This window comes from Electrona antarctica (genome assembly GCF_951216825.1).
Source record: "Electrona antarctica genome assembly, chromosome: 8".
NCBI classification, from domain to species: domain Eukaryota; kingdom Metazoa; phylum Chordata; class Actinopteri; order Myctophiformes; family Myctophidae; genus Electrona; species Electrona antarctica.
In genome coordinates, this window is record NC_136789.1 from 52,423,352 (window position 1) to 52,451,060 (window position 27,709).

Consider the following 27,709-nt stretch of genomic DNA (forward strand, 5'->3'; position numbering starts at 1 on the left):
CCCCGTCCGTGTATTCTAACAACCTATACATCTTATAAAAAGGTACATTTTCTTCAGTCTTGCCGTACAGTGGGAGACTTGACGTTCTTTTACAAGCGATGCATATACTGTACATCTCTCGAACAATGCCTGACGCATCATCAATGCATGTGCTAACGATTGGTCTGCTTCTTGTGGGGACAGAGATACAGTACCAGAGATTCATACTGAGATATACAGTATATGCAGACAAAACCTGTTCTAGATGGCTGGTCCCTTCAGCAGCACCAGCACAGCGTAAACAAAACAAAGTTTACTTATTATAAGTTGACTTTATTCCAGCGAGGTGGCATAACATTAATGAGGGTGATACAGGGACACCAGAGCTTTCCCTTGGGCTGATCAATGGCCACTGTATAGGCGCTGATAAGAGATACGCTGTTCTTTAGACCAGGGGTTCTAAACCCGTGGGTCACGACCCCTCGGGGGGTCGCCAAATTATTTTGGGGGATCCCCAAATTATAAAAATAAATAAAAAAAATAAAGATTTTTTTTTGGATTCTTTTTTGCAACTAAATGGCTGGAAAATGGAAATGAAGAGTTTACATAGTACACATAGTACATGCATACAACTTCCCTAATGATTATATCTGGTTTCAGTATTTATTTATGGTGTATTGTCTCTATTATTAAGGTTATTGTAGGAGTCAATTTATATTTGGGGTCGGGAGGGGGCGGGGCGGGGGTCCCGAGACATTGCCAAAGCATTTCCGGGGGTCCCCGGCGAAAAACGTTGAGAACCCCTGCTTTAGACTACAGCAGTGGTTCTCAAACTTTTTCACGTCAAGGACCCCCAAATTGACACTAATTTTCCCCGCGGACCCCCCCCCCCCCCTTTTGAAAAGATATGCCAGGGACCCCGATGAGAGAAGATGTTTTACGGCTCTATAGCAGAGATTCTCAACCCGTTTAATTTCAAGAACCCCTAGTAGGACCCCCATTTAATGGCATTTCTATCTCTGGGACGTGTATACAAATGGAACCGAATGGACCCGTTGGAGTCCATTTGGTTCCATTTGTACACTCTCAGGGTTACAGACCCATTTAGTCTTGGCTCTGGAGGGGGGTATCATGCACCCACCGGAAATATACTTCAGTTTTTAAGTGACTATGTGTGTGGCTGGGTGGGTGGGTGGGTGGGTGCGTCTGAGCACGAAAACAGCATGGTTGTTTTTCACCACCTGTGCGCAACCTAACACACACATTAACACATATTAACTGTATATATGGTGATTTTGGGTGTGCCAGTACAGTACAGTACAGTGACAGTACAGTACAGTACAGTGGAGGGTACAGTAGAGGGACCTCCACACGGTAACTCTGTAATTTCCCCAACGTTTCGGACACGGGGCGGCTCGCCGGAATCGGCTATCCTGACACACAGGGCTAAGTAGCAGAATAGCATTTTGGGGCTTGCTACCATTGTATTAATAAGGGTCCATTTGGTTCCAAACCATCACTTAGCTGGGGACCCCTGGAACTCTCTCAAGGACCCCTAGGGGTCCCCGGACCCCACTTTGAGAACACTGGTCTAGAGGTTGTGATGCAGACAGTGCGCTGTGAGGAGACACTGAGGTGATTAGAGAAGTTCCTGAATCCTCGGTATTGATCAGTATTGATCTGTTGTCATTCGGAGCGTCCAGCTCACCTTACAGTACCAGGGGATGCTAATCCTTTCCAACGCCAAGAACCCACAAATAGCTGCTGCCCTGCTCTCACTGCGAAAATAGCTCATAGTAAGGGCATTTTATACGGTATTTGACCAGTCTGGGAACTAAAACGTAACCAAGAGATTTCTTCACCAATGTGTTTCTAAAGGTGTCTGAAATTCAACTCCAATTCCAACCGTTGTGGTTTGGGCCTAAAGAGTTTCCGTTCCATAGTTATGGGAAGTTGAAAGCTATTTGTTTTTTTTGCCCAAACCCACCATTACGATTTCTGAGGGGCGCTAGCCCCTCCTGTGTCCTGCTTTGATGGTTTGTGTAAACACAAACATTGTCCTAAAACAAACATTGAATGCCTTTGACAATGAATGGCCAGTGACTGGTGATTAACAGCGCCACCAACAGGTGGATTTTTGCAAACACGCATTTTTGGAACAAAATGCCTCAAATCATCCAATTGCCGTCCAAGGCATACGAAGAAATGGCACTCGATAATTGACACAGGGGTGAAAATGGGTTACAAAATCGTGGGATAAAAATTATTTATCTATCTATTATAGCGCCACCAGGAGGCCACGACCTGACCTGGCCTGGTGGAGACCTGTGCCCCGAGGGGCACTTTTTCTAGTTTGACATGCCCTGCTCCTGCCTGTCTGTTCAGCATTAATTTGCGTCCCTCTTATCTTGAGTCGCACCGTGACAGCATCACAGCAGGACACATTGTGAACTTGTAGATCTGCTATTATTTGTCACAAATAATCATTGTGTAACAACTGAATTTGTCCAAAATGGGGAGACCCCGTTGAAAGTGATTGGCAGGATCCGCCGGGAGAATCTAGACGCAGCTACATGCGACATGAGACTAATTAATTTGAGCGAAAGAGAGAGAGAGCAGTGTGTGTGTGTGTACGGACATGTGCGTGTGTGTGTGCGCGTCAATTTAACAAAGGTGCAGACGATCACAAATCAGCAGAGAGTGATCGACGTTTGCGCTACTCTATGCCGAATTGAAGAGGACTCGGTCCCAGACATTTTGTTTTCTCCCTGGAAATAAAAACGTCTGGGTTTCCTTCCGAGGCTACCCCCCCCCTCACACACGCACGCACGCACGCACGCACGCACGCACGCACGCACGCACGCACGCACGCACGCACGCACGCACGCACGCACGCACGCACGCACGCACACAGAACCCCCCCGCCCCCCCCCCCCCCAGCCCCCCACATTGAACCCCATGCACTGACCTACCGGTGCAGTAGTTGTAAAACCCCCACTGACCTGCACAGCTCGTCCCTGGTGCAGTAGTTCTGCAGGCTGAGACAGTTGGGCTTGTTGTTGTTGTTGCTCCCCACCGCCGCCGCCGCCGCCGTCCTCTCCTCCCCCCCTCTGGCCGCCGCCGCCGCCACCTGCTCCTCGTAGGAGCAGGACGGCACGATGGTCTTGCGCCGGCGCTCGCCGCACAGCGTGTCGCTGCACGGGCAGAAGAGCAGCGCGAAGCTGTACTCCTCGGGCACGCGCTCCAGGAAGCGCCGCAGCGCCCGGTGGCACTTCTGCCGGTTGCAGCTGCCGCCGCCGTCGGAGGAGCCCGCGCCGCCGGGAACGCGCTTGGTGCACGCCACCACGTACTCGGAGCGCAGCGAGCCGCACTTCTCGTACAGGCCGCAGTCCTGGGCCGCCTTCAGGCACTGGTTCTGACCGTCCAGGGTCAGAGAGGAGGCTGGGAGAGGTCAGTGGGAGAGAGTAGGTGTTAAAACCATTTAGAATTCTAACTGTCTTCTACATCCTAAAAGTGTTCTGAAAAATCACACCCGTCTGACGTGAAGGGCGCTAATATATTAAAGTCTAACTTTTGATTGATTGATTGATTTATTACCAGTTTGCAGAATTACATTTCAAGTACAACTCAATACAAAAAACTGTTAACTATGAGTGGACGACACCATAAAGCATTACACTTGTTTACGATAGGGCCCACCATTTTCAATTCATCAAAACATTAAGAGACGTACGAATATACACAACTATATAGTCTAAACAGGAAATCATCATAGAGGAGGTAAAAAGGGAAAAAAACATATACAGTGAGGGGGAACAGGGGTGGGTGGGGGTCTGGGGGATTCAGATTTTACGGGGGCCAGTTTTGAATTGCAGCCGTCCGTAGGTGCCCTTTGAGAGCAGTTTTGAAGGAGTCAAGGGATTTGCATGTCTTAACTCATCCATCGCCAAGGACTTATTTAACTTCTTTTTCATGATGTCCTGGAGCGCCAAGGACGTGTTTTTCGTGTTTTATAACATGGTAAAAAAAAAATATATATATATATATATTTTTTTTAGTTTTTTTTTTTAGACTTTTTTTTGAAAAAAATAAAAATATATAAAATAAAATAAAAGATATATGGTGGCGGTCAGGGCCTTTTGGCGCCCCCTAGTGGCGATGGATGAGTTAATTACTGTTGGTAGGGCGTTCCACATTTTGGTGGCATAGGAGCGGAATTAATTTAGACCCTTGTTTGTGCCGAATCTGGGTTGCACATGGTTTGTTGAACTCCCTCTGGTGTTGTGGGTGTGGACTTTGTTAACATTAAGGAAGTATTTAGACAGGTACATGGGTATCTTGGTGGTGTAGCCGCAGCGAATCTTGTGGACCAGACCCATTGCAAGATGCTGTACTGTGTCGTCAACCCTAAGCCATTCCAGCCTGTCAAAGTGGGCAGGGGTGAGGTGGGTTCGGGGAGTGAGGCCAAGTAGTAGCCTGACCAGTTTGTTTTGGGAAGTCTGGAGCCTTGTTTTAAGGGCCTTAGAGGTGCTGTGGTACCAGGAGGTGCATGCATAGTCAAAGAAACCTTGTACGAGGGCTCCTGTTAGGGTCTTCAAGGTGTTTTTGTCCAGTGAGGAGATCCTGTATAGGAATCTTGTTCTTTGGTTGACTTTTCTTTGGTGTGACTTTTTTGTCAGTGGTTTACGATAGAGGGCGCTCTACCGCAGCCCTGTGATTTTTAGGATGATGCTAAACAATTTATAATTAAAAGAAATCACACCTGTGTGAAGTGAGGGGCGCTCTTATCATCAAGAAGACAGCAAAAGCAAGCACTCGGTTGAGTAATTCCACGTCATAATGTAACCAGTGTTGTTTTTGTCGACTAAAACTAAGACGAAAAATGTTCGTCGACCACCTTTTGTCACTGACGAAAACTAAATGGAAACTAATTGAAAACGAAGCTATTATGACTCTAAAACTAAGCTAAATGTATTGACAAATTCGTCAACAAATAAAAACTAGACTAAAATGTTAGGAAGGGACTATAGTGGACATGAAGAGATCCAGTATAAGTCATTTTGGTCAATTGGTTGCATGCTGAAAAAAGCAGATCCACAAGCTCACAACTGCGACGCGTTGTGAGCTTGTAGATCTGCTATTTTCAGCAAGTGTAAAAACAGTCATTACGACGGCATCAAGGCCCGCCAAAATACAATTTAGTCGACTAAATCAACTGTAGATTTAGTCGACCAAAATCTTATGACATTTAGTCGACTAAAACTAGACTAAACACTAAAACATTCCAGGTGACTAAAATGTGACTAAAACTAAATGAAAGCTATTCAAGAGACTATGACTAAAACTAAAACTGAATGTTTACGGGTGCACGGTTCTGGAAGATACAGACAGTAGAAATGAATACCAGCACTCACGTTGTATCCTTAAGCCATTTAGGCCTGACCTCAAAAATGAGAAAAAATCTTCTAATTTTCACGATTTTTCAAAAATAGCAGACCTACAAGTTCATAGCGCGCCACTCGGTGGCGCGCTATGAGCTTGTAGATCTGCTATTTTTCAATAGCTAAATCATAACCTAATGTTTACAACACCAAATGGGGTTCCCGCCCAAAATGGGTGGCGCGCTATGAGCTTGTAGATCTGCTATTTTTCAATAGCTAAATCATAACATAATGTTTACAGCACCAAATGGGGTTCCCGCCCAAAATGGGTTAAGGATTCTTGTTTTATTTTGTACCCCCCCCCCAGCAGCAAACAATAACAGTGTGAACATTTCGGCCCAATTAAGGGCCTTCCTTCCTCTGCGTAAACCTCGCTCTTATCATCATACATCTCATTCCGGCCAATCACAATTTGCGTCCTCACTTTTGCCTTCAATGTTTGTGTTTTTGCACAAACACTCAAAACCGGCCATTCATTGTCAATGGCATGCAATGATCTCAAGGACTATACAGATGTAAATGAGCTTCTGGCTAACTCTGGCCCATTTACATGGATGTGAAATAAAACATGTTGATTAATGCGCATTGTCGAATAGGCCTAAATAAATGAATGAATAAATAAATAAACAAACAAACAAACAAACAAACAAACTAGAAAAGTGTGGTTGCCGCAGTCGCTTACATAGGCCCCTCCCTAATTTGAACATTTCTATAACGCTTGAATAGTTTGGTCTACTCTTCTGCCCCGGCAAGGGCATTTATGTCTTTATAAATGATTGTAAAACATAGATTGGTTACGTAACCAATTAACAACAGCCAATTAGCTACTACAAGCATTATGCAAAGCTCGGCCAATCACAGCGGAAGTTAGGTAGGTTACTCCAGACAAATAATAATAAAGTGTGACAATAACTATAGTCTGTTTGTGTTTACACACACCCTCAAAGCTGGACATAGGAGGGGCCAGCGCCCCTCAAAAATCGTTTAGCGTTTGGGCAAAAAACGAGTGTAGCTTTCAACTTCCCATAACTATGGAACGGAAACTGTTTAGGCCCAAACCACACCGGTTGGAACTCCTTGGGACAGTTCAACCACACCAATGCAACTCATTGAGTGTGGTTTGGGCTGACATTGTCAATATCACGTCGTCAATAAATATGACGTCAACAATAACTGAGATCCACAGGAAGCAACACAGTCTTGTTGTCTCTTACTTACAGTGTTGATTTCGTCGACTAAAACTATGACAAAAAATGTTCGTCGACTACATTTTTTTCACTGACTAAAACTAAATGGAAACTAAACGAAAACTAAGCTATGATGACTAAAACTAAGACTAAATATACTGACAATTTCGTCGACAAATAAAAACTAGACTAAAATGTTAGGAAGTGACTAGTGGACAAAAGATCCAGTATAAGTCATTTTACACTTGGTTTGAATGCTGAAAATAGCAGATCTACAAGCTCACAACGCGTCGCAGCACGACGCGTTGTGAGTTTGTAGATCGGCTATTTTCAGCAAGTATAAAATCAGCCATTACGACGGCATCAAGGCCCGCCAAAATGCATTTTAGTCGACTAAATCAACTGTAGAATCAGTCGACCAAAATCTTATGATATTTAGTCGACTAAAACTAGACTAACACTAAAACATTCCAGGTGAATTAAAATATGACTAAAACTAAATGAAGTTTCAGTCCAAAGACTATGACTAAACTAAAATAGAAATTTGCTGCCAAAAACAACAGTGGGGCGCTACAGCTTTTGACCCCACACGTCTCAATATTTGCCATTGACAATGAAAGAAGAAATTAGGTCAAATGTCCGCCAGATATGACATAAATTAAACATTAAAACATTAAACGTCAAAATGTACGTCATACGTAGACGAGCAAATCGGCTAACCAATCACATGAATTCAGTTGTCATCTTACATCATCATTGTGAAAAGAGCGCCCCTCACTTCACGCGGGTGTGATTTACTCTTCTTTGGCCATGGCTGCCAGTTCCCACCTGATGTCGTGTGGGAGTTCTGATTGGTCCAGAGTGCGCTGAATAACTACTAGTTTACATAACATCTTAAGACTAGGACTCAAGTCTAAAACATACAGGTCACCTGGTCTGTTGGCTGCCCCAAAGAGGATGGCACATTCTCCCACCATGCAACAGCACATCGTAAACATCTCGGACGGGCCTCTCCCCTTGGGCTCAACCTCCTTCCAGGAGCAGGTCTCTGGACTGAATTTCCACACGTCATTGAAGGTCCGTTTATCGTTGCGTCCACCAAAGATGTACAGCTCTCCGTTGTAGGTAAATGCTGAGTGACCGTAGCGTCTTTCTGGAAGGATCTGTGTAGAAACTGTGTTCAGCCAGAGGTTGGTCTCTGTGTCAAACACTCTGATGGTGTTGTAGTACTGATGCCCCCAGCCCCCAAATACGAACATCTTCGGCCCGATGATGGTGGCAGAGTGACATGATGAACCAGGTGGGGGAGTTCCTCTGGGGTTAATTAAAGACCAGACCATTGTGCTGGTGTCCAAAATGTACATGTCATCGGTATTAAGGGTCCGTCCTCCATAGATAAACATGACCTTCCCCAAGACACAGGCTGAGTGGTGTTGCCTCCCCTCCGGAACGGCCCCCGAAACCCTGGGTCGGAACCATATGTGGGCGTCCACATCAAATGCATAAAGGTGGTAGAAAGGCCTCCCTCCCCAGATGTAGACTGTACCTTCTATCAGTACAGCTGTGTGGTCCTCGCGCCTGCATGGCGCCCTAAGGCGACGTTCTCTTCCAGGTTTCACTGGAGGTAACTTCTCCCAGCATAAAGACACCGTGTTGAAGACGTGAACATCCATCTGATCCTTGCTGTTGTAGGTCCATCCATCACAGTAGCCTCCAAAGGAATACAGTTTGTTCCTCACTGCTACAACAGCGTGATGGGTTCGCTTTGGTCCTCCTGTTTTAGAAATGGTCCAACACAGCATCCCTGTCTGTCTGGTCTGTCGTCTTGTTTGTCTGTCTGTCTGTCTGTTTGTCTGGTCTACGCCTCTCTCTTGCTCTTTGTCTCTCTCGACAGTCTATAGTCAATTTCAACACATTGCATCATCTTATATCTTCTGGTGTTAAATCACACAAACTGTTGCCATGCATGTCTTAACGACGTCAATTTGTGCAGCTGTTCTCATCTGCACCCTTTGACTCTGGCACTATTTATTACTTCAAACGGCTGGCTAACTTTCGGCATAGCATCCGTCCAAATAAAATTAAATAAGCGGAACCGACTAAATGAAATGCCTCAACTCCTCAACGTGGGTGTGTTTCTCCTCGCGCACGCGCGTGCGTGCGTGCGTGTGTGTGTGTGTGTGTGTGTGTGTGTGTGTGTGTGTGTGTGTGTGTGTGTGTGTGTGTGACTGTGTGTGTGTGTGTGTGTGTGTGTGTGTGTGTGTGTGTGTGTGTGTGTGTGTGTGTGTGTGTGTGCGCGTGTGTGTGTGGCATAAGGGTAGACAGTGCGGAGTAGTGTTAATGTCAGAGAGGAGGCTGGAGAGGTCAGTGGATAGATTGATTGGTTGATTGATTGATTAATTGATTAATTTATACTTTTGTATAACAGTTTGCAGAAACACAGAGCAGTGTAATGTCGGTGAATTTGTTGTTTGTCGACTAAAACTATGACGAATAAATGTTCGTCTACATTCATTTTTCACTGACAAACTAGATAAAAACGAAATCCAAAAACGAAGCTATGATGACTAAATATATTGTAATATAAAAGCCCTGAGGGCTTGTTTCCATTGTGGTCCTGTGTAATCAATTCATCAAGTCATATAAAGACTTAATACTATACACGAGATCATGGATACTTATAGGAGCAGTACAAGTATATTTCCAGAGAAACAAACGGTAGCCTACCTGCCATGATGGAGGCCATGCGGGACATCTCAATGTGTCTCACCAGGTTCAACTCTAGCTCTTCATAAGGAGACACGTCATACTCCTCATACGCTGCAAGGAACACAACAATACAACAGTCACGGCACATTTTTCTTCACATGCATATATGCCATACAACCATCGGTGTCAGGCAGAAACCATTGTGTCTCCATATTTCAACTCTTTGGGGCCTTTTTTGCGAGTCTTAATTATCAGGTCTTGTGTCTTAATGTGTGGGGCAAATGCTGCTAATTTGAGGACGGTCAAATGTGCCTTGCGTCAAGGTAAACGGCCCTGAATAGTCATGGAACTTTCTTTTATCACCAAATACACTAATATAACTCACTCACTCACTCTATGAACTTGTAGGTCTGCTATTTTTGAAAAATCGTGAAAATGTGCCCTTGCTTCTGGGGAGGTGCCTGGAACAACATATTTTCAGATGGGGGGGGCGGAGGCATATTAAATATATTTTTGGGGTCCTTGACATGAAATATTGAGCACCACTGATACAGAAACATGAGGTTTTTCAGAAAACTGTCAGGATTTTTTTTGAATTTCGACGTCAGGTCTAAATGGGTTAAGCTTTGTCTCGGTGACGCAACAACTCCAAAAGCCCCTCACCCGCAAACCTCACGGTCCAGTAGACCCTGAGGCAGTGCTCCTCCCTGCGAGAGCCGCGCTGGCACTTGCACACCTGCAGGGGGCGGTACTGCTGCAGGGAGTTCTGGGCCTCCAGGCACTCCCAGCGGGCGTCGGCGCCCAGCGGCGCCACGGCCTCCTCAGCGGCGCAGTACTCCAGCACGCGGTACAGCACCATGCACGCCTGCTCCTGAACGCAGCCCTGCTCCGCCGCCACGCAGTCCAGGGAGGACGCTGAGCTCGCTGCTGCTGCTGCTGCTAGCATGCTGCCTGGAAACGGGGAGAGAGAATGGAGTTAGCGTAACGAGCTAGCTGGTGCTAGCACGCTGCCAGTGACGTGCAGTGAGGGTTGGAGTTGGGGAGGCACTGACTCACAAGTCACATTTACAAACATACAGTAGCATGCTAATACCCAGCTAGCAAAGATCCTATTCCGACTGTATGTTTTGATTCTTTTCAATGCAGAAAAGGACCTTTCCACAGATGCCGTTGTAGCAGGTACAGTGAGCACCAGCTGGAGTAACTTTGTTGCCTCAGGAACAGTCTTAATTAGATTATTCTGGGCTAAAAACTTTAGAAGCTGTACAGGAGATTTGCATTCACTCGTCACCGTTTGTGAACTATACAGACCAATCAGATCGGACTTTAGCCTGACAAAGTCCAAATACCTGGCATACTTTGACAAGCTCCGCTGATCTCATTATCTGTCAGGCCAAGTGCAGAGCATCTCTGCTCAAACCGCTCATAGAAATGGTCAAACTCTTGTCTCATACGCTCAACAACAGCAATTGTGTCACGTATCCGTGCACAACAAAATCCAATGTCCATTGTCTTGTTCTGCAGCACTCTAAAGAGAGAGTCAGAAAATTTCCTCATATGCCATAATGTAAAAGCATGTTGATGCTTTGGATAACCACCCATCATACCCAGTGGCCATCATCAGGCTGTCGTTATCCCAGTTGTCAGGATTTTCGTTCATGATCCGGAATAGATTACACGGATCAGATCGGTACATGCTTATTGACTGCACCAGCCTTGAATTTGAGCTCCATCTCGTGGGCGCTGCTCTAGGTAAACGCCGCTTCACAACGTCATCCAGTAAGTGAGTGCGTTTTGTCGACTTGCTGAAAAATGAAGCTAGTACCTCTACTGTTTTAAAAAACGTTCCTAGTCTCAGGCATGCATTTTGCAGAATGTGAGAGCACAAGGTTTAATTTATGTGCATAAAAGTGGGTAAACATGGCCTCTGGGACCCTTTCTCTGATCTTAGCCTGCACCCCATTAAGCTCTGACGCCACCACAGCCGCTCCATCGTATGTCTGGGCTACACAGTCATACCTCTCCAAAACTCCAAAAACATACTCAGCTATAGCAGTGGCACGTCTATCATCACTCACATCATCAAATCCCAAAAACGCCTCCTTAACCTCACAGCCTACAAGTGAAAGTGGCCTGTGAGGCTGTGAGTCAGTGGCCTGCTGTTCACGTGTAACCACGTAACGTAAAATGACAGATATCTGAGCATTATTATTATTATCAGTTGTCTCATCCACTTCTACTGCGACAAATGGGGCCGCATTAATCTCTTTTTTAATGTCATTTCTGATCACATCACCGACTGCTTCAATTAAATCATTCTGTAGCCTATTCTGTTTGATAAGCCAGAAAACACAGTGGCTGTCTCCAAGTGTCTCGCTAACCTTTCATCTTTCTCTGCAAATGCATGCACTAGTTCCACATAGTTTCCACGATTGGAAGAGCTTGCACTCTCATCATTACCACGAAAGGCCAGCTCCTGTTTAGCTAAAAAGCAGGTTGAATTCATGAGGTCTTTCAAAATCTCACGATTTTCTTTTACCTTGGCATTGTGGAGGCTGATATTAAGTCGTCGTTGTTCATCCAGAGCCAGATCAATGCGTGAGGTTCCAAAGGTTTTTAAAGAAATCAGATTTTGAATTGTGAGCAAGTGATCTTTCATGTTTGTCAATGCTTCTTTTTTTTTTTTTTATGTTTGTTTTTGTGGCTTTCGCCTTTATTTTATATTTTTTATGGAGGGACAGACAGTAGGCTGACAGGAAATGGCGAGAGAGATGGGGGGTGACATGCAGGAAAGGCCGTCGGGATCGGGAGTCGAACCTGCGGCACACTGCCAGACTGGATTACCAGCCAAGGTGCCTGGACCACTGAGCCATGGCCCAGGCCTTGTCAATGCTTCTTGGCAAGTTTTTCAAATCACAGAATCCTGTTTGGGTCCACACGTTGTCACTCGTTGAGAATAAAAGGCAGGGAAAGCAGTAAAGACGTTTTTTTATAGCACAGCCACAAAGCCAGTCTTTTCGAGTCTATACCAATCCGTTTGAAAAGAACGAGTAGTTTCACGTCTGTTCCCGACTCCCGTCGTTTGAAGCAAACCTCGTAGTTCTGGCGTCGGTCTCCCAATATTTACGAGTTCTTTCTTTGACTGAAAGTCCAGCTTTGAGAAATGTCTTAGTTTAGAAATCAAATCCAAATCCTAGAGCTAAGCTCTAGCGTCGCATTTGTTGTTGTGGTGGTTTTTTTCCTTTTTTCTACAAGAGTCACCCCGCTAACCCGGTCATGAACTCTACACAGCAGGACTAAGCAGGCTCAGGCTCTGAGCCTGCTTAGGCTCACTATCGCCGCCTGCCTTGAGGCAGAGGTACTGGCTGCCTCAAGGCAAGCATTTCCACCATACATAGAAATGTCAACAAGCACGCGCCATTTGCACGCGCTCAATCCAGTTGCGCAATATGGAGGGAGGCTCCGCTCGTCCGTGCCTCACCTCTCGTCTCTCCGTTGTTTTTGAACAGCAAATACAGAATTTCAGCGATTTTCACTATAAAAATGATCGAAATACATTAGGAACCACATCAAAATTGCATTGAAAGCATAGACCAGAGGACAAATATTAATACTTATATTTCCTTTATTTTTCTTCTCATGATGACAGGTGAGTCAGTGCTGTAAATACTTTACTGTTGAGGAGAGTAGACCCATCTGTTCAGTGCTGTAAATAATCTGTTCAGTGCTGTAAATACTTTACTGTTGAGGAGAGAAGACCCAGGGCTAATCTGTTCAGTAATGTAAATACTTTACTGTTGAGGAGAGAAGACCCAGGGCTAATCTGTTCAGTATTGTACATACTTTACTGTTGAGGAGAGAAGACCCAGGGCTAATCTGTTCAGTAATGTAAATACTTTACTGTTGAGGAGAGAAGACCCAGGGCTAATCTGTTCAGTAATGTAAATACTTTACTGTTGAGGAGAGAAGACCCAGGGCTAATCTGTTCAGTTATGTAAATACTTTACTGTTGAGGAGAGAAGACCCAGGGCTAATCTGTTCAGTAATGTAAATACTTTACTGTTGAGGAGAGAAGACCCAGGGGCTAATCTGTTCAGTATTGTAAATACTTTACTGTTGAGGAGAGAAGACCCAGGGCTAATCTGTTCAGTAATGTAAATACTTTACTGTTGAGGAGAGAAGACCCAGGGCTAATCTGTTCAGTAATGTAAATACTTTACTGTTGAGGAGAGAAGACCCAGGGCTAATCTGTTCAGTAATGTAAATACTTTACTGTTGAGGAGAGAAGACCCAGGGCTAATCTGTTCAGTATTGTAAATACTTTACTGTTGAGGAGAGAAGACCCAGGGCCAATCTGGCCAGTGCTGTTGTGTTACGCTTAATTTTTTGATCACTGCTCTGTCAAAAGGTGAATAAAACCCACATCGTCTTTGCATCACCAAAGACTCTGTAAGGCTTTTTTTCTGTGTTTTTCCAGTTTTGCTATTTTACTATGGTTTTCAAACAAACGACGCCTTATTTCGGCAAATACTAGAGTGTGACACTGAGTAACTAGGTATTGAGAACATTATAATACAATTTGCCACGGACAAGGACAAGTCTAGCCTTGGACACATTTGTCATGTGTGGACACATTGATGTCCCCTGGTCAGGGAAATGATGCTGATGTCGAGGAGCCAGACAATCATAGATTTCTGCCTACTGATACTGTCCGGTGGCATTTCAATTCAACTAAGGAAGTCCCGATCACGTTTTTGAGGGGCGCTAGCCCCTCCTATATACAGTACTCCTATATACGTTTTGTACATATACAAAAGCGAGAGCTCTACCAAACGAGCTGTACACCCTAATAAATAGAGCGCAGGAATAACATTGTGATCTGTGATTCCACGACTCTGTGTCAGCGAGTCAGCGTTTTTTGTTTTGTTCTTTTTGATTTAGTGGTAGTGCTGATAGTGATGGCTGCCAGTTCCCACTTGATGTTGTGTGGGAGTCCTGCCTGCTCCAGACCGCACTGAATGACCGCTAGTTTGCATACCGTCTTCAGACTAGGACTCAAGTGTAGGACGAACAGGTCGTCACTGCCGTTTGAGTATTTGAGGATGACACGATCTCCCATCATGCAACAGCACATATCGCACTTTGCACGTGGTCCTCCCCCCCTTGTCACAACCTTCTTCCAGGAGAATGTCTCTGGATTGAATTTCCACAGATCTTTGAGGTATTGTTTTCTGCCCAAACCATCAAATATGTACAGCTCTCCGTTGTAGGCAAAGGCTGAATGATAACTGCGTTCTTCCAGAAGATCTGCAGAAGGTGTGCTCAGCCAGGCGTTGGTCTCTGTGTCAAACACTCTGATGGTGTTGAGGTAATGCCTGTACTGCTCACAGCCTCCAAATACAAACATCTTCATCCCGATGGCGGTGGCAGTGTGACAGGATGAAACAGGAGGTAGAGTTCCTCTGGTGTTAATTACTGACCAGACCAGGTCAGTTAAAGGCAGCGGTGGCCGAACGGATTGCGGAGTGGTCTTGATACCGGAAGGTCGCCAGTTCGAATCAGCGGTCCGACACGTTAAAATTACCACCGCTGAAGTGCCCTTGAGCAAGGCATTGAACCACTACCATGAAATGTTCTATGAGCAGGGCCTAGCTGGAAACAAGTTCTTGAGCTTAGCCCAGATACCCTGGGTAAATATAGTAACTTTGCTTTGCTTTGCTTTACCATTGTGGTAGTGTCCAACTTGTAGGTGTCATTAGTAGTCAGCCAGCCAGCCGAACCTCCATGGACATACATGACCTTCCCCAAGACACAGGCTGAGTGGCCTTCCCTCTCCTCCGGAACAGACCCAGAAACCCTGGGCTTAAACCATCTGTGGGCGTCGACATAAAATGCATGAAGCACGTTCTGGGTAAGGCCATACTCCCCAGAGGTAGACGGTATCTTCTATCAGCACAGCTGTGTGACGCCAGCGAATGAGGGGCGTCCGAACACCAGTTGTCACGGGATGGAGGCAACATCCTCCAGCGTAAAGACAAAGTGTTGAACACATGCACTTGAATCTGAAACTTGAAACTTCCGCCGTCCTAGTCGTCGAACCCCTCAAAGGCGTACGCCTCGTGTCCAACTGCGACCGCGGCGGCATGTCTCCTTGCTCCACCGGTCAGATGCAGCGTCCAGCAGAACATTTTCTAACACTGTGGTCTAAGAGTTGTCCCGTGGACTTAATCGTGGATAATGTGCGTTATCGTCTCTGTGGCGCAAATGTCTTGCGCAGCCGACGGGGTGGGTTTGGCCAATCAAGGAAAGCGGCGGCTGTTGTTAGCGACTTGATCACCCTCGCCGCGGCGATACTGTGTTTCCGATGGCAATGAGCTCTGGCTATATAAAGTGCCTGTACCTGTACTGTTCAACTAATCTTCAGAAGATTAACGGCAGGTGGATTTGTTGTTTTCGAAGTGGTTGAATTAAGTCTTGTCCTCTTCAGTCAAACGGTAAATCAACGCGTTCAGCTGACCTCCAACCTCTGGCCTTATAGACTTCAGGAACACGACGCGTTTGGAGCGAGAATGTTCCTCTTGATTCCGGGAGAGTATGTAGGTTCATCCCTCTGCGCTCTTCAGTCCTTCCGGTGCCCGTTCGGTTTGTGTTTTTAAAGCACATGGTCGTGACATGTGACGTCACAAACATTGTGATGTCGTTGAGCGCTGATATCATTGTCATGACATTACTCCCACTGACGGTCGTCGGGGTGACATGTTTATTTTCGAGGGGCGCTACAGCTTTTGAAAGGAGAAATTAGGTCATTATGTGCCTCAAATATGACGTAAATATGTGGCAACACAAACATTAAATGCCATTGACAATGAAGGGAGCATTTATGTCATATGTAGACGAGCAAATCGGCAAACAAATCACATAAATTCAGTTGTTCATGAGAGGATGTATAATGATAAGAGCGCCCCTCACTTCACACGGATGTGATTTTTTTTTTTTTTACATTTCTGAATGTTTTAACTGTTGTCCCGATCCGATCACGTGATCGGAAATCGGGTCTGATCACGTAATTTTCAAATGATCGGAATCGGATCGGGAGAGAAAAAATGTGATTGGGACATGCCCTAGTATCAATATTATATCCATATGATATTAGACTGGATATTGTCTGTGATTTGGGATATTGTATACTATTGTGATATGGCATAAGTCTTCTTTAATAATATAAATATCGGATCGGGAAAAATCGGGATCAGCAGATACTTCGTGGGTCAGGGGGGTTAAAGTTTAGGAACCAAATGGTCCGTTACAGGTCCATTTGGATTCATTTGTACGGAACAATGTCACTGCATGGGGACCCTTGAAATGTATGTTTGGGAAGAATCTGCTTTAGGGCGTTTCGTCATATTGGTATCGTGTCAGGATTGATTTTATTTTTACATCATTATTATTATTATTCAAATGTTTTTTATATCAAGGATTTATTTTGAAAAGCAGTAGGCGTATAGGATTGTATTAGTGCTGGTTTTCTCTCGGCAACCCAACAAGCCCCCGTGCACAGATTGAATTCAGATTTCCCCAGACACATCATTACACACACACACACGCACTGTACGCACTGTACGCACACGCACGCACGCACGCACGCACGCACGCACGCACGCACGCACGCACGCACGCACGCACGCACGCACGCACGCACGCACGCAGATCTCTGACGTTCTGTCCACGTCAGACTACCAATGGTGGAGAAAGTAGGCTACTTGCATGTTTTACTTAAGTAAAAGTATCAATACTGCAATGTGGAAATACTCTGTTGCATGTAAAAGTCCGGAATTCAAAATGTACCGAGTAAAAGTATAAAGTAAAAGTAGTAAAAGTAATTGTGCAGAATGTCCCGTTTCAAGTTTTCAAATGTAAAAAAATCTTTAGAGAATAGCAAATATACAAGCTCACAATGCGTCGCATCACGACGCATTGTGAGCTTGTAGATCGGCTATTTTTAAATGACCCAAAATGTAGTGGTTAAAGGGATATTTCACTTAAAAAAAACAGTAATGTTATCGTATACACAGGCTTATGTGAACACCTTAGACTAGGGCTTTCACTTCTAGTGATTTTTAATAGTTGACTAGTTGCCTAGTTTACTAGTCGACTAGTTGTTTAACTACCTATTATGTTAAAAAATATATATATATTTGTACATTTAAAAACTGTGTAAATTGGTGACTATAATCTAGCTGATCTCGAGGCCTACAAAAAAGACTATTTTTTTTCCTTATCAACTATAGTGACCTAGTACCAACGAGGTCAATTAGTGGATTTACTAGTCGACTAGTTGCTTATACCACAGACAGTTTTTAAGTTGCTCGATTCAGAATTAATTTTACCTGCCCGCCCCCTTCCAATACAAACCCATTGTAACTTCAAACTCCATTTTCACACCCGTCCTTTTTTCTAAAATCTATATCAAATTGAAATATCTAAATAGTACTGAATCGAGCTACTTGAAAACTGTCTGGGGTGTTCATGAAATTCACATAAGCCTCATGAATAGACGATGAAATGACCAAAAGTTGTTTTGAAAGTGAAATATCCCTTCTATATGTTTTGTAATACAAGTCAAAGTCTGCAAAGTAACTAGTAGTAACTAAAGTTTTCAAATAAATTAGTAAATACTATATTTGAATCCGAGATGTAGTGGAGTAAAATCCTGTAGCCTATAGGTTACAGCCAGTCTAAATTCAACCCTGGGTACCTACCTATAGGTTACAGCCAGTCTAAATAAAAGCATGGGTACCTACCTATAGGCTACAGCCAGTCTAAATACAACCATGGGTACCTACCTATAGGCTACAGCCAGTCTAAATAAAAGCATGGGTACCTACCTATAGGCTACAGCCAGTCTAAATACAACCATGGGTACCTACCTATAGGCTACAGCCAGTCTAAATTCAACCCTGGGTACCTACCTATAGGCTACAGCCAGTCTAAATTCAACCCTGGGTACCTACCTATAGGCTACAGCCAGTCTAAATTCAACCCTGGGTACCTAGGCTACAGCCAGTCTAAATAAGCCAATATAGCCAGTCCAACAACAGACCAGCAAGCTAGGAGGAGGGACGGTGGAGCTGCTTGATATTCCAGCCCTGTCGCATCATTGTAACCGCAACCTGTAATATTTATATAGAACATAAAAATAGATACAATCTAATGCATATTTCAAGGCCTCCCTGACGTCCAGGGGAACCTTGGACCTCTTCCCAGAGTGTTGCAACCCTTGCGATCCAAGGTCTCATCATCATCATCCTCATCGTCCACACTGACCCAGCAGGTCATCATTACCTGCATCACGGAAAACCTGCCTTTTGTTCTTCTTCTAGCCCATTAAGACCAGAGGAACCGATTCTACAAAATGTCTTCTAAATCCTGACAGATTTCCATGTTTCCATATCCGTGGTGCTCAAACCTTTTCACGTCCTCAGAATTATATGTATTTGGCCAGCCGACCCCGCATCTCAAAACGTGTTGTTCCAGGGACACCCCCCCCCCCCCCCCCCCCCCCCACACCAGAAGCAAAGATTATGAGTTAAAAATGTTCACTTCAAAATACGTATATACAGTATATTCAAAGAATTGCACATACATTTTCACGATTTTTCTAAAATAGCAGAACTACAAGTTCATAACGCGGCACCGGGTGCAGCGTTATGAACTTGTAGCTATTTTTCAACAGCTATAAAGTTTAAAGTGGTTAAAGGCTAAAGTGACACAGATGAGTTCCAGGTATCAGTGGGCTATAGGCAATGATTCAGGCTGTATTCTCTGCCCTAGAAAGTCCCTCCGGGGATCAATAAAGGTTTTATCTTTATCCTATATTATCTCATGTTATACAGTTCGGGCGATGCGTACTGTTTTTCTTTCCTTTTTCTTTTTTTAAAGCTATCATATCTCTCGGGGCGGGCAGTCGAAACAACTGTTCTTCTCTCCTCCGAATATTTATGAGGACACATGCACGGCCATGGGCAAAGTCTGCTCCCACGGGAGGATCCTCCCCGCCACGCACGCACGCGCACACATACACGCACACATACACGCACACATACACTCACAAAGTATAAATCAGGCATAACTATATCTCTCTAATCCCTAAAACGTCTAAATGCTAAGCCTATAACTAGGGGGTGTCAAAAAAAAACGATTCGAATTAGAATCGCGATTCCCGTTATGAACGATTCAAAATCGATTCATAATTTCCAAAAATCGATTTTTTTAATTTTTTAATTCATTTTTTAGATTTTTTTTCTGGTTACAGTTACAGGAGTTTTCACTACATGGTGTTTGTTGGCTGGAGTAGATTGTGATGAAATCCTATGTATTGAATCGAGAATCATTTTGAATAGAGAATCGTTTTGAATCTGGAAAAAAAATGCTTTTTGAATCGAATCGTGACCCCAAGCATCGGAATCGAATCGAATCGTGGGACACCCAAAGATTCACAGCCCTACCTATAACAAGTCTATTTCCTCACTATTCTACTATACTTGTGTGGGAACATTTTGGTCCTCGTAAGTGTACGTAATTCACGCACGCACGCACGCACGCACGCACGCACGCACGCACGCACGCACGCACGCACGCACGCACGCACATTTGCTGCGTGGGTCCTGTCCCGACTCCACTGGGACTGCATCATCCACAGACAGGTTGTTGTCCTCGCCTTAAACTTCTGCTATATGGACTTTTAGCTTTACTGTGGCCCCGCCGCGGGCTCACCATTTCACACAAACACGCGCAGTCGCGCACACACACACACACACACACACACACACACACACACACACACACACACGCACACACACGCACACATGCGCACAACTCACCTAGTTCCTGGAAAGTACTGCTTTAAGATTTCTTTCTTTTTCTTTTCCGAGGGGGGAAGGATTGTTTCAGCTCCAGAGGAAATGTGCCTGCGTTTGCCAATAATGCACACACACACTTTGTTCCTTTTATCTCATTAATTTGCTTAAATCGTTCTCATTGTTGAGACCGCCAGGCATGTGCTGACAACCCGGCTTTGAAACGCTCGTGCTATTACCGGAATTATGCGTTGACGTGACTTTACTGTAATAATAAGAGGGAGAGGAAATGTCCGTGATTGGGCATAATGAACAAACCTGGAAAGAGCTGATAGTTTAGTTTCACCATTTTTGTCCTGGTATGCATTCACAGTCGTATATGCTTCATTTATATCATTTATACCACGCACGCACGCACGCACGCACGCACGCACGCACGCACGCACGCACACAGAGAGAGAGACACGTACACACACACAGAGAGAGAGACACGTACACACACACACACACACACAGAGAGAGAGAAACACGTACACACACACAGAGAGAGAGAGACACGTACACACACACACACAGAGAGAGAGAAACACGTACACACACACAGAGAGAGAGACACGTACACACAGGGACAGACTGAGCACTGTGATTAAATGGGCACGTATTTCAATTAAGCTCCTGCTGACTGGGAGCCTGGGAGGACGTTCTGTTGGCTGTACGTTTGCAATCCCAGAAGCCACCATGGGGCTCACAGCTCACTGGGACATCACAGACCTCCACAACACTGAGAGAAGAAACCACGTATCTTTCTTCCACATTTCAACCTTTTACAATCTTTTTTTCGTGTACGAAAACAACCCCCACTGAAACCCAACATCCGTATTGTGGGGAAAGGTTTTTTATTGAAACTAGCAAATTGACAAGCTTACAAGATAACGCATCACAATGTGGTGGAATACAGTATGATGTGAATACAATACAACTCATTCAATTGGGGTGGTTGTATTTTGTGTCTCCCTGCTCTTCTATTGAGACATTTAGATGGTGTCAAAGGTCATGTCTCACCCAGACATATAGGATCTGACATTGAAATCTGACCTGATGGTCAGGATTCGATTTATCTCCTGGGCAAGCAGGCCAGCTATATTAGCTCAGTAAATGGTGCATTTATATAGTGCCTTTATCTGAAGCACTTTACATAGAATGTGCATTACACTCACACATTCACACACCTTTACATAGAATGTGCATTACACTCACACATTCACACACCTTTACATAGAATGTGCATTACACTCACACATTCACACACCTTTACATAGAATGTGCATTACACTCACACATTCACACACCTTTACATAGAATGTGCATTACACTCACACATTCACACACCTTTACATAGAATGTGCATTACACTCACACATTCACACACCTTTACATAGAATGTGCATTACACTCACACATTCACACACCTTTACATAGAATGTGCATTACACTCACACATTCACACACCTTTACATAGAATGTGCATTACACTCACACATTCACACACCTTTACATATAATGTGCATTACACTCACACATTCACACACCTTTACATAGAATGTGCATTACACTCACACATTCACACACCGATGGCCGGGGGAAACCATGCAAGGCACCAACCTGCACATCGGGAGCAATTAGGGTAGAAGAGGAAAGTTACATAATATAGTACTGCTTTACAATTTAGGCATTTAGCAGACGCTCCAGAGTATAGGGATGGGTATCGTTAAGATTTTTGTGAATCCGGTACCGATTCCGGTTCCTAACGGTTCCCTATTTCGGTTCCAAATGATATAAAATAACTCTAGATGTTTATTAGTGCCTTAGTCAATTTGTAATGTAATGTAATGAACATTATCCTTTATCGAACCGTACGTTGAGGATAAGAGTGAGAACAAGAGTGACAATAACACATTTTGACGATAACAAAAGAAAGGCTATCTCAGACTGAGGAGCACTGCAACACACACACACACACACACACACACACACACAAACTTTTTTTTATATCATTAGGCCTATTTGCTCTATATGTGCGTGACGTGTGTACAATTCAAACCGTATAGGATTGGTTATTGTCACGGACAGAAGTGATTCTTTCCTTTTCCAACTGCGTGCGTTGGGAGTGTAGTCAGAGCAATTCATTAGCAACGCCGTCATAGAGTAATAAAATGCGGCCGTTCGCTGATCCCTCAGCTGCGTGCTATTGTCTCACTGATTGACTGGCTGAAGCGCAAACGTGATCCCCAAACCATCCCCTACCCCCCCCCCACCCCCCACGTCCCCTGTCAATGCTGCATAGAGAGAGAGAGAGAGAGAGAGAGAGACGATTGCAGCTACTCTACTCCTTACAACAGTGTTTCACCGGATTTTGCTGTTAAATAAATGAATAATTGCTGCGTGACTGCGCACAAACCGATAGTTAGAACCGAAATTGAATTATTGTATTGTAATACCCATGCATGTTCGGTTCGGTACCTGCTTGGTCCTGAGGTTCGGGACCACCCCTACTCCAGAGTGACTTTAACCCATTTTGACCTGAGATCAGATTCTAAAAATGTCTTCTACATCCTGACAGTTTTCTGAAAAAGCTATGTTTCTATGTCAGTCGTTCTTTGACTTTTCAAAAATAGCAGACCTACAAGCTCGTAGCGCGCCACTCGGTGGCGCGCTATGAGCTTGTAGATCTGCTATTTTTCAATAGCTAAAGCATAACATAATGCTATTATCGCCCAAAATGGGTTAACAAGAGCGTGTGACTTAATAACTACATTGGATCCATTGGAACAGATTATTTTTTCCACCCGATAGAGGGACATGACATGATATGATATATGATATGATATGCTCTCCTTCAACATGGTGTGAAATCAGCCAAAGCTATAGAATCCATGGGTATATAAATCATATGCTGTTAAATAATACTAGCGGAACAAACAAAGAGGTATACAGTAGGAGCGCACACCAGTAGTGCAGATAAAACTGGAAACTTTTATTGAACCAAATTCAATAAAAGTTTCTTGCATCGTGACTACGAGCTGTGCGGACTCTTTTCCTCTTTTTTCAAATATAAAATATAATACTCTCAGAGCAGTGAGTTACTAACATCCATGTCCAGCCAAACATTAATGACACAGATCTAAGAAATTCACACCCCATATACTGTATATCAAAACATTAGAACCTTGAGTTTAGTCTAACCGACATCCTCTTGCTCATGTAGGTTAATCTTATAGTTGTTTATCTTTTTCTTGTTTTCTTATAATCAATTCATTGATTATAATCTGTCTGTCTCTTAATGTTATATTATCATTAAAGCCTTAACCCATTCTGGGCGGGAAGCCCTTTTGGTGTTTCAAGCATTATGTCGTACTTTAGCTATTGAAAAATAGCAGATCTACAAGCTCATCTACGAGCTTGTAGGTCTGCTATTTTAGAAAAATCGTGAAAATGTGGTGCAAATCTTTGAATATATATTCTTTCAGAGCGAACATTTTTAACTCATATCTTTGCTTCTGAGGGGTCCCTGGAACAACATATTTTCAGATGGGGGTCGGCGGCCAATTACAGAAACATGGGTTTTTCAGAAAACAAACTTTTTAAATTTCGACGTCAGGCCTAAATGGGTTAAGTGCTTTGTCAATTATTATTTGGCCCACAGCTTGTATGAGAAGAGACACTCGTCTAGCACGGGCAGGACTATTTCAGTGGAAACTATTTTATTTAAAGTAAGTAGAAGTGCTCAGTGCACGTGACCCAGTGTGCACGCCACGGCTCAAAAGAGCTCAATATGAGAAAGGAACTGCCAGCCAATCTATATTATTCAGAGATATGGAGGCCACAGGTACTGTACGGACAAACCACGCAGGTTTGGAGAGGAAGAAAAACAGCCAGCACTCAATAAAATGACCTTTCACATGCTTCCATTTGCCTCGTATTTTGCCACAGAAACGGACGAGAGAGCACATCACCCCTATTGGCTCCCGTGGGAACACAAACTGGATTTTTAGAGTGGTGTTATTTAGTTTGTAAAGCCCCTAAATGGATTAACGCCACCCTACTGCATATCTCAGAGCTACTCTTGACACTGGATTCTACAGTGCAGATTGGGGTCCCGGAGATTCAAAACATTGTTCCATTTGTACACGCTCAGAGTCACGGACCCCGTAGCACAAGTGCGTGAGTGCTATTTTTCAAATAGCCAAAGTATATCGGGGCTGAATGTGGCTAGTGTATGTTTTGTAATAATAATCGTTATGAGGAAGGAGGAGAGACCCGCACACCGCCACTTGCTGGTTCAATAACTTTATTTTAAAGAGTCATAGCAACGTTTCGGCCTTTCGGCCTTCTTCAGGATAATAATCAAAATCCACAATGTAACTACATTTTTAATGTAGGTCGCAGATTACTCTATGAAAACCTGCAAAACATGTCAGTCGATCCGTCACTCGATCCGTCACGCCACCATATGTGGCCGTCAGTCCGTCACGCCTCGTGACACGCTCCATATGTGGCCGTCTCCATATATGAAGATCACGACACTGACCTCATCAAACCCTGGATAGCCATACATGCATGGAGAAGACTGGATCATCATCATCTAGATCTCCATATATGGAGCTGACCTGTTCTGACATTCCATATGATGATCCCTCCCCACATCCGTCCTTCCTCTTCGATGTCTCCCCTTTGACTGATACCTGTCCATTCAAAGTCTAGACGGGCCCGCCCCAAAGTTATTAGTGGCAGCCCGGCAGCCGGCGAAAACTAGAGTTCTCAACAGGCCCGAAAATTAAGGCCTGGCCCTACCTGGGCCCTCATCAAACCCTGTACACTCAAGACACTGCCCGCGATCCCACCCTTAGATCTCCATATATGGAGCTGACCTGTTCTGACATTCCATAATTATGTTGATCTGACCTCATCAAACCCTGTACACTCAAGACACGCTCCATATATGGCCAGACCTCATCAAACCCTGTACACTCAAGACACTGCCCGCGCTCCCACCCTTAGATCTCCATATATGGAGCTGACCTGTTCTGACATTCCACAATTATGTTGATCTGACCTCATCAAACCCTGTACACTCAAGACACGCTCCATATATGGCCAGACCTCATCAAACCCTGTACACTCAAAGACACTGCCCGCGCTCCCACCCTTAGATCTCCATATATGGAGCTGACCTTTTCTGACATTCCATAATTATCCCATTTTGGGGCGGGAACCCCTTTTGGTGTTAGCATTATGTTATGCTTTAGCTATTGAAAAAATAGCAGATCTACAAGCTCATAGCGCGCCACCGAGTGGCGCGCTACGAGCTTGTAGGTCTGCTATTTTTGAAAAATCGAAGAACGAATAGAAACATAGCTTTTTCAGAAAACTGTCAGGATGTAGAAGACATTTTTAGAATCTGATCTCAGGTCAAAATGGGTTATGTTGATCTGACCTCATCAAACCCTGTATACTCAAGACACGCTCCATTAAGGCCAGTACAGAATCCATTCCATATGTTGATCTGACCCCCCCCCCCCCCCATGCCAAAGCACCAGTGCTCACCCAGCGGTCTGCTGTCACCCAGGCGGAAGCGCCGTGCACGTGACCTGAATCGAATAAGTCACTCATTATAAATTGTGAAATGTCCCACTGAAGAATGACATTTGAAAGCTTGTCTTGAGCTAAATCACTTCACTGCCCTGCAGATGAAAGAACACAATTTAAATGTAAATCAAAGTGCAACGTTTACCGTGTTGATGGCTCATTGTCTGCTGTAGCCCCTGGTTCTCAAAGTGGGGTCCGGGGACCCCCAGGGGCCCTTGAGGGGCTTGAGTTGACGCACTGTGAGCTTGTAGATCTGCTTTGTTTGTTTTTTAGAACTGCAGCTCTAAACTACTGTTCTAAATCAACAGTTTTATGAAAAATGAGACTGTTTGGGTTTTTTGAACACAATATATTTGCATTTGCAGAATATTTAGAGGAAGCGTGGGACAAACAGATAAAGAAATCATATGTGTGATTCTGTTTTTGTATTTTCTTCCATTTGTTTTTTGTGTAATTTCTGTGTTCAGGAAGTGAAAGTGATATTGTTTATGTTTTGGATGGGTCTTTTATGACAAGACATGAAAATAAAAATGTATTCATCCATCCATCCAGTCAGTCAGTCAGTCAGTCAGTCAGTCAGTCAGTCAGTCAGTCAGTCATTCATTCATTCATTCATTCATTCATTCATCCCGTCCTTCCTTCCCTGGTACAAGATCTTTTCAAATGGTGATCCGCGTTGAAATCCATCCTAATTTGGAGGGTCCTTGGAATGAAAACCTCCACTCTCTAGTCCACTCTTTGCGTCGTATATTCCGAGCATGGCATGTGGTTGCTATGAATGACTGCAATCACAGCTCCCATTTCAGACGCAACAAAAGAGAGCGTGAATGGAAGTGTGGGCACTGGGCAGTTACAGGACAGGTTGAGGCTGCATCCATCCAGATGCCAAAACAATAAACCACTCAACTGCCATTCAGCCTCTGTTGCTACTGTTGCTGTTGTGTATGATTTGTACAAGTCTCTGGTCCCCAAGGCATACAAACCTATAGGCCCTCAAAATGTGGACACGTAATCCTTAGATAGCACATTATGTAGACTTAGATAGTATTTTAAACAGACTTATAGCTTGTTACGTAGACAGCACTAGAATTGCACTTTATGTAGTCATAGCACTTTATAGTACACATGTATAATATATTATATAGTATAGTATGTATAGTTAACATAGATACTCCACTGTTACGTTCTTAGTTTATGATTCATGATAACTAATTTTTATATATGTGATGTATGCCATGCTTTTGTTATTGCTTAATGTAAATCGCTCTGGATTAAGAGCGTCTGCTAAATGCCTAAATTGTAAATTGTAAATTGTAATCGAAATTAAACTAATGGTCTCTGTCTGTCTGTCTGTCTGTCTGTCTGTCTGTCTGTCTGTCTGTCTGTCTGTCTGTCTGTCTGTCTGTCTGTCTGTCTGCCTGCCTGCCTGCCTGCCTGCCTGCCTGCCTGCCTGCCTGCCTGTCTGCCTGCCTGCCTGCCTGCCTGCCTGCCTGCCTGCCTGTCTGTCTGTCTGCCTGCCTGCCTGTCTGCCTGCCTGCCTGTCTGCCTGCCTGCCTGTCTGTCTGTCTGTCTGTCTGCCTGCCTGCCTGCCTGCCTGCCTGCCTGTCTGTCTGTCTGCCTGCCTGTCTGCCTGCCTGCCTGTCTGTCTGTCTGATATATATTTAATTTAATTGTATTTATTTATTTATTTCGAACATAATTATTAAAACATAAATGAACAGGCAAAGGAAATAAAGGAAGAACTAGATTTAAAATAATAATAAAACAAAAGTTTAGTAAAAAATGTATCGGGTCCTATACCCCTTCTTTTGTGTATCAAAAAAAACAAACAAAAAAATAGTCTAGCATATAATATGATAAAGAAAGCATTAGCAATAGAATAATGTAAAGT

At 44.1% G+C, this 27,709-nt stretch overlaps 1 protein-coding gene across 1 annotated transcript in view; it reads right to left on the minus strand.

Moving 5' to 3' along the window:
- Positions 1 to 18,652, minus strand: part of LOC306928842 (GDNF family receptor alpha-4-like) — a gene marked incomplete at both ends in the record, with an annotated part of 36,300 nt that extends 17,648 nt beyond the window's left edge. The window contains 4 exons of the mRNA XM_079509114.1: positions 2,982 to 3,420; positions 9,335 to 9,427; positions 9,980 to 10,267; positions 18,571 to 18,652. Of these exons, the coding sequence (XP_079365240.1) occupies positions 2,982 to 3,420; positions 9,335 to 9,427; positions 9,980 to 10,267; positions 18,571 to 18,652 (902 nt within the window). The remainder of the gene's footprint in view (positions 1 to 2,981; positions 3,421 to 9,334; positions 9,428 to 9,979; positions 10,268 to 18,570) is intronic.
- Positions 18,653 to 27,709: the final 9,057 nt, after the last annotated feature.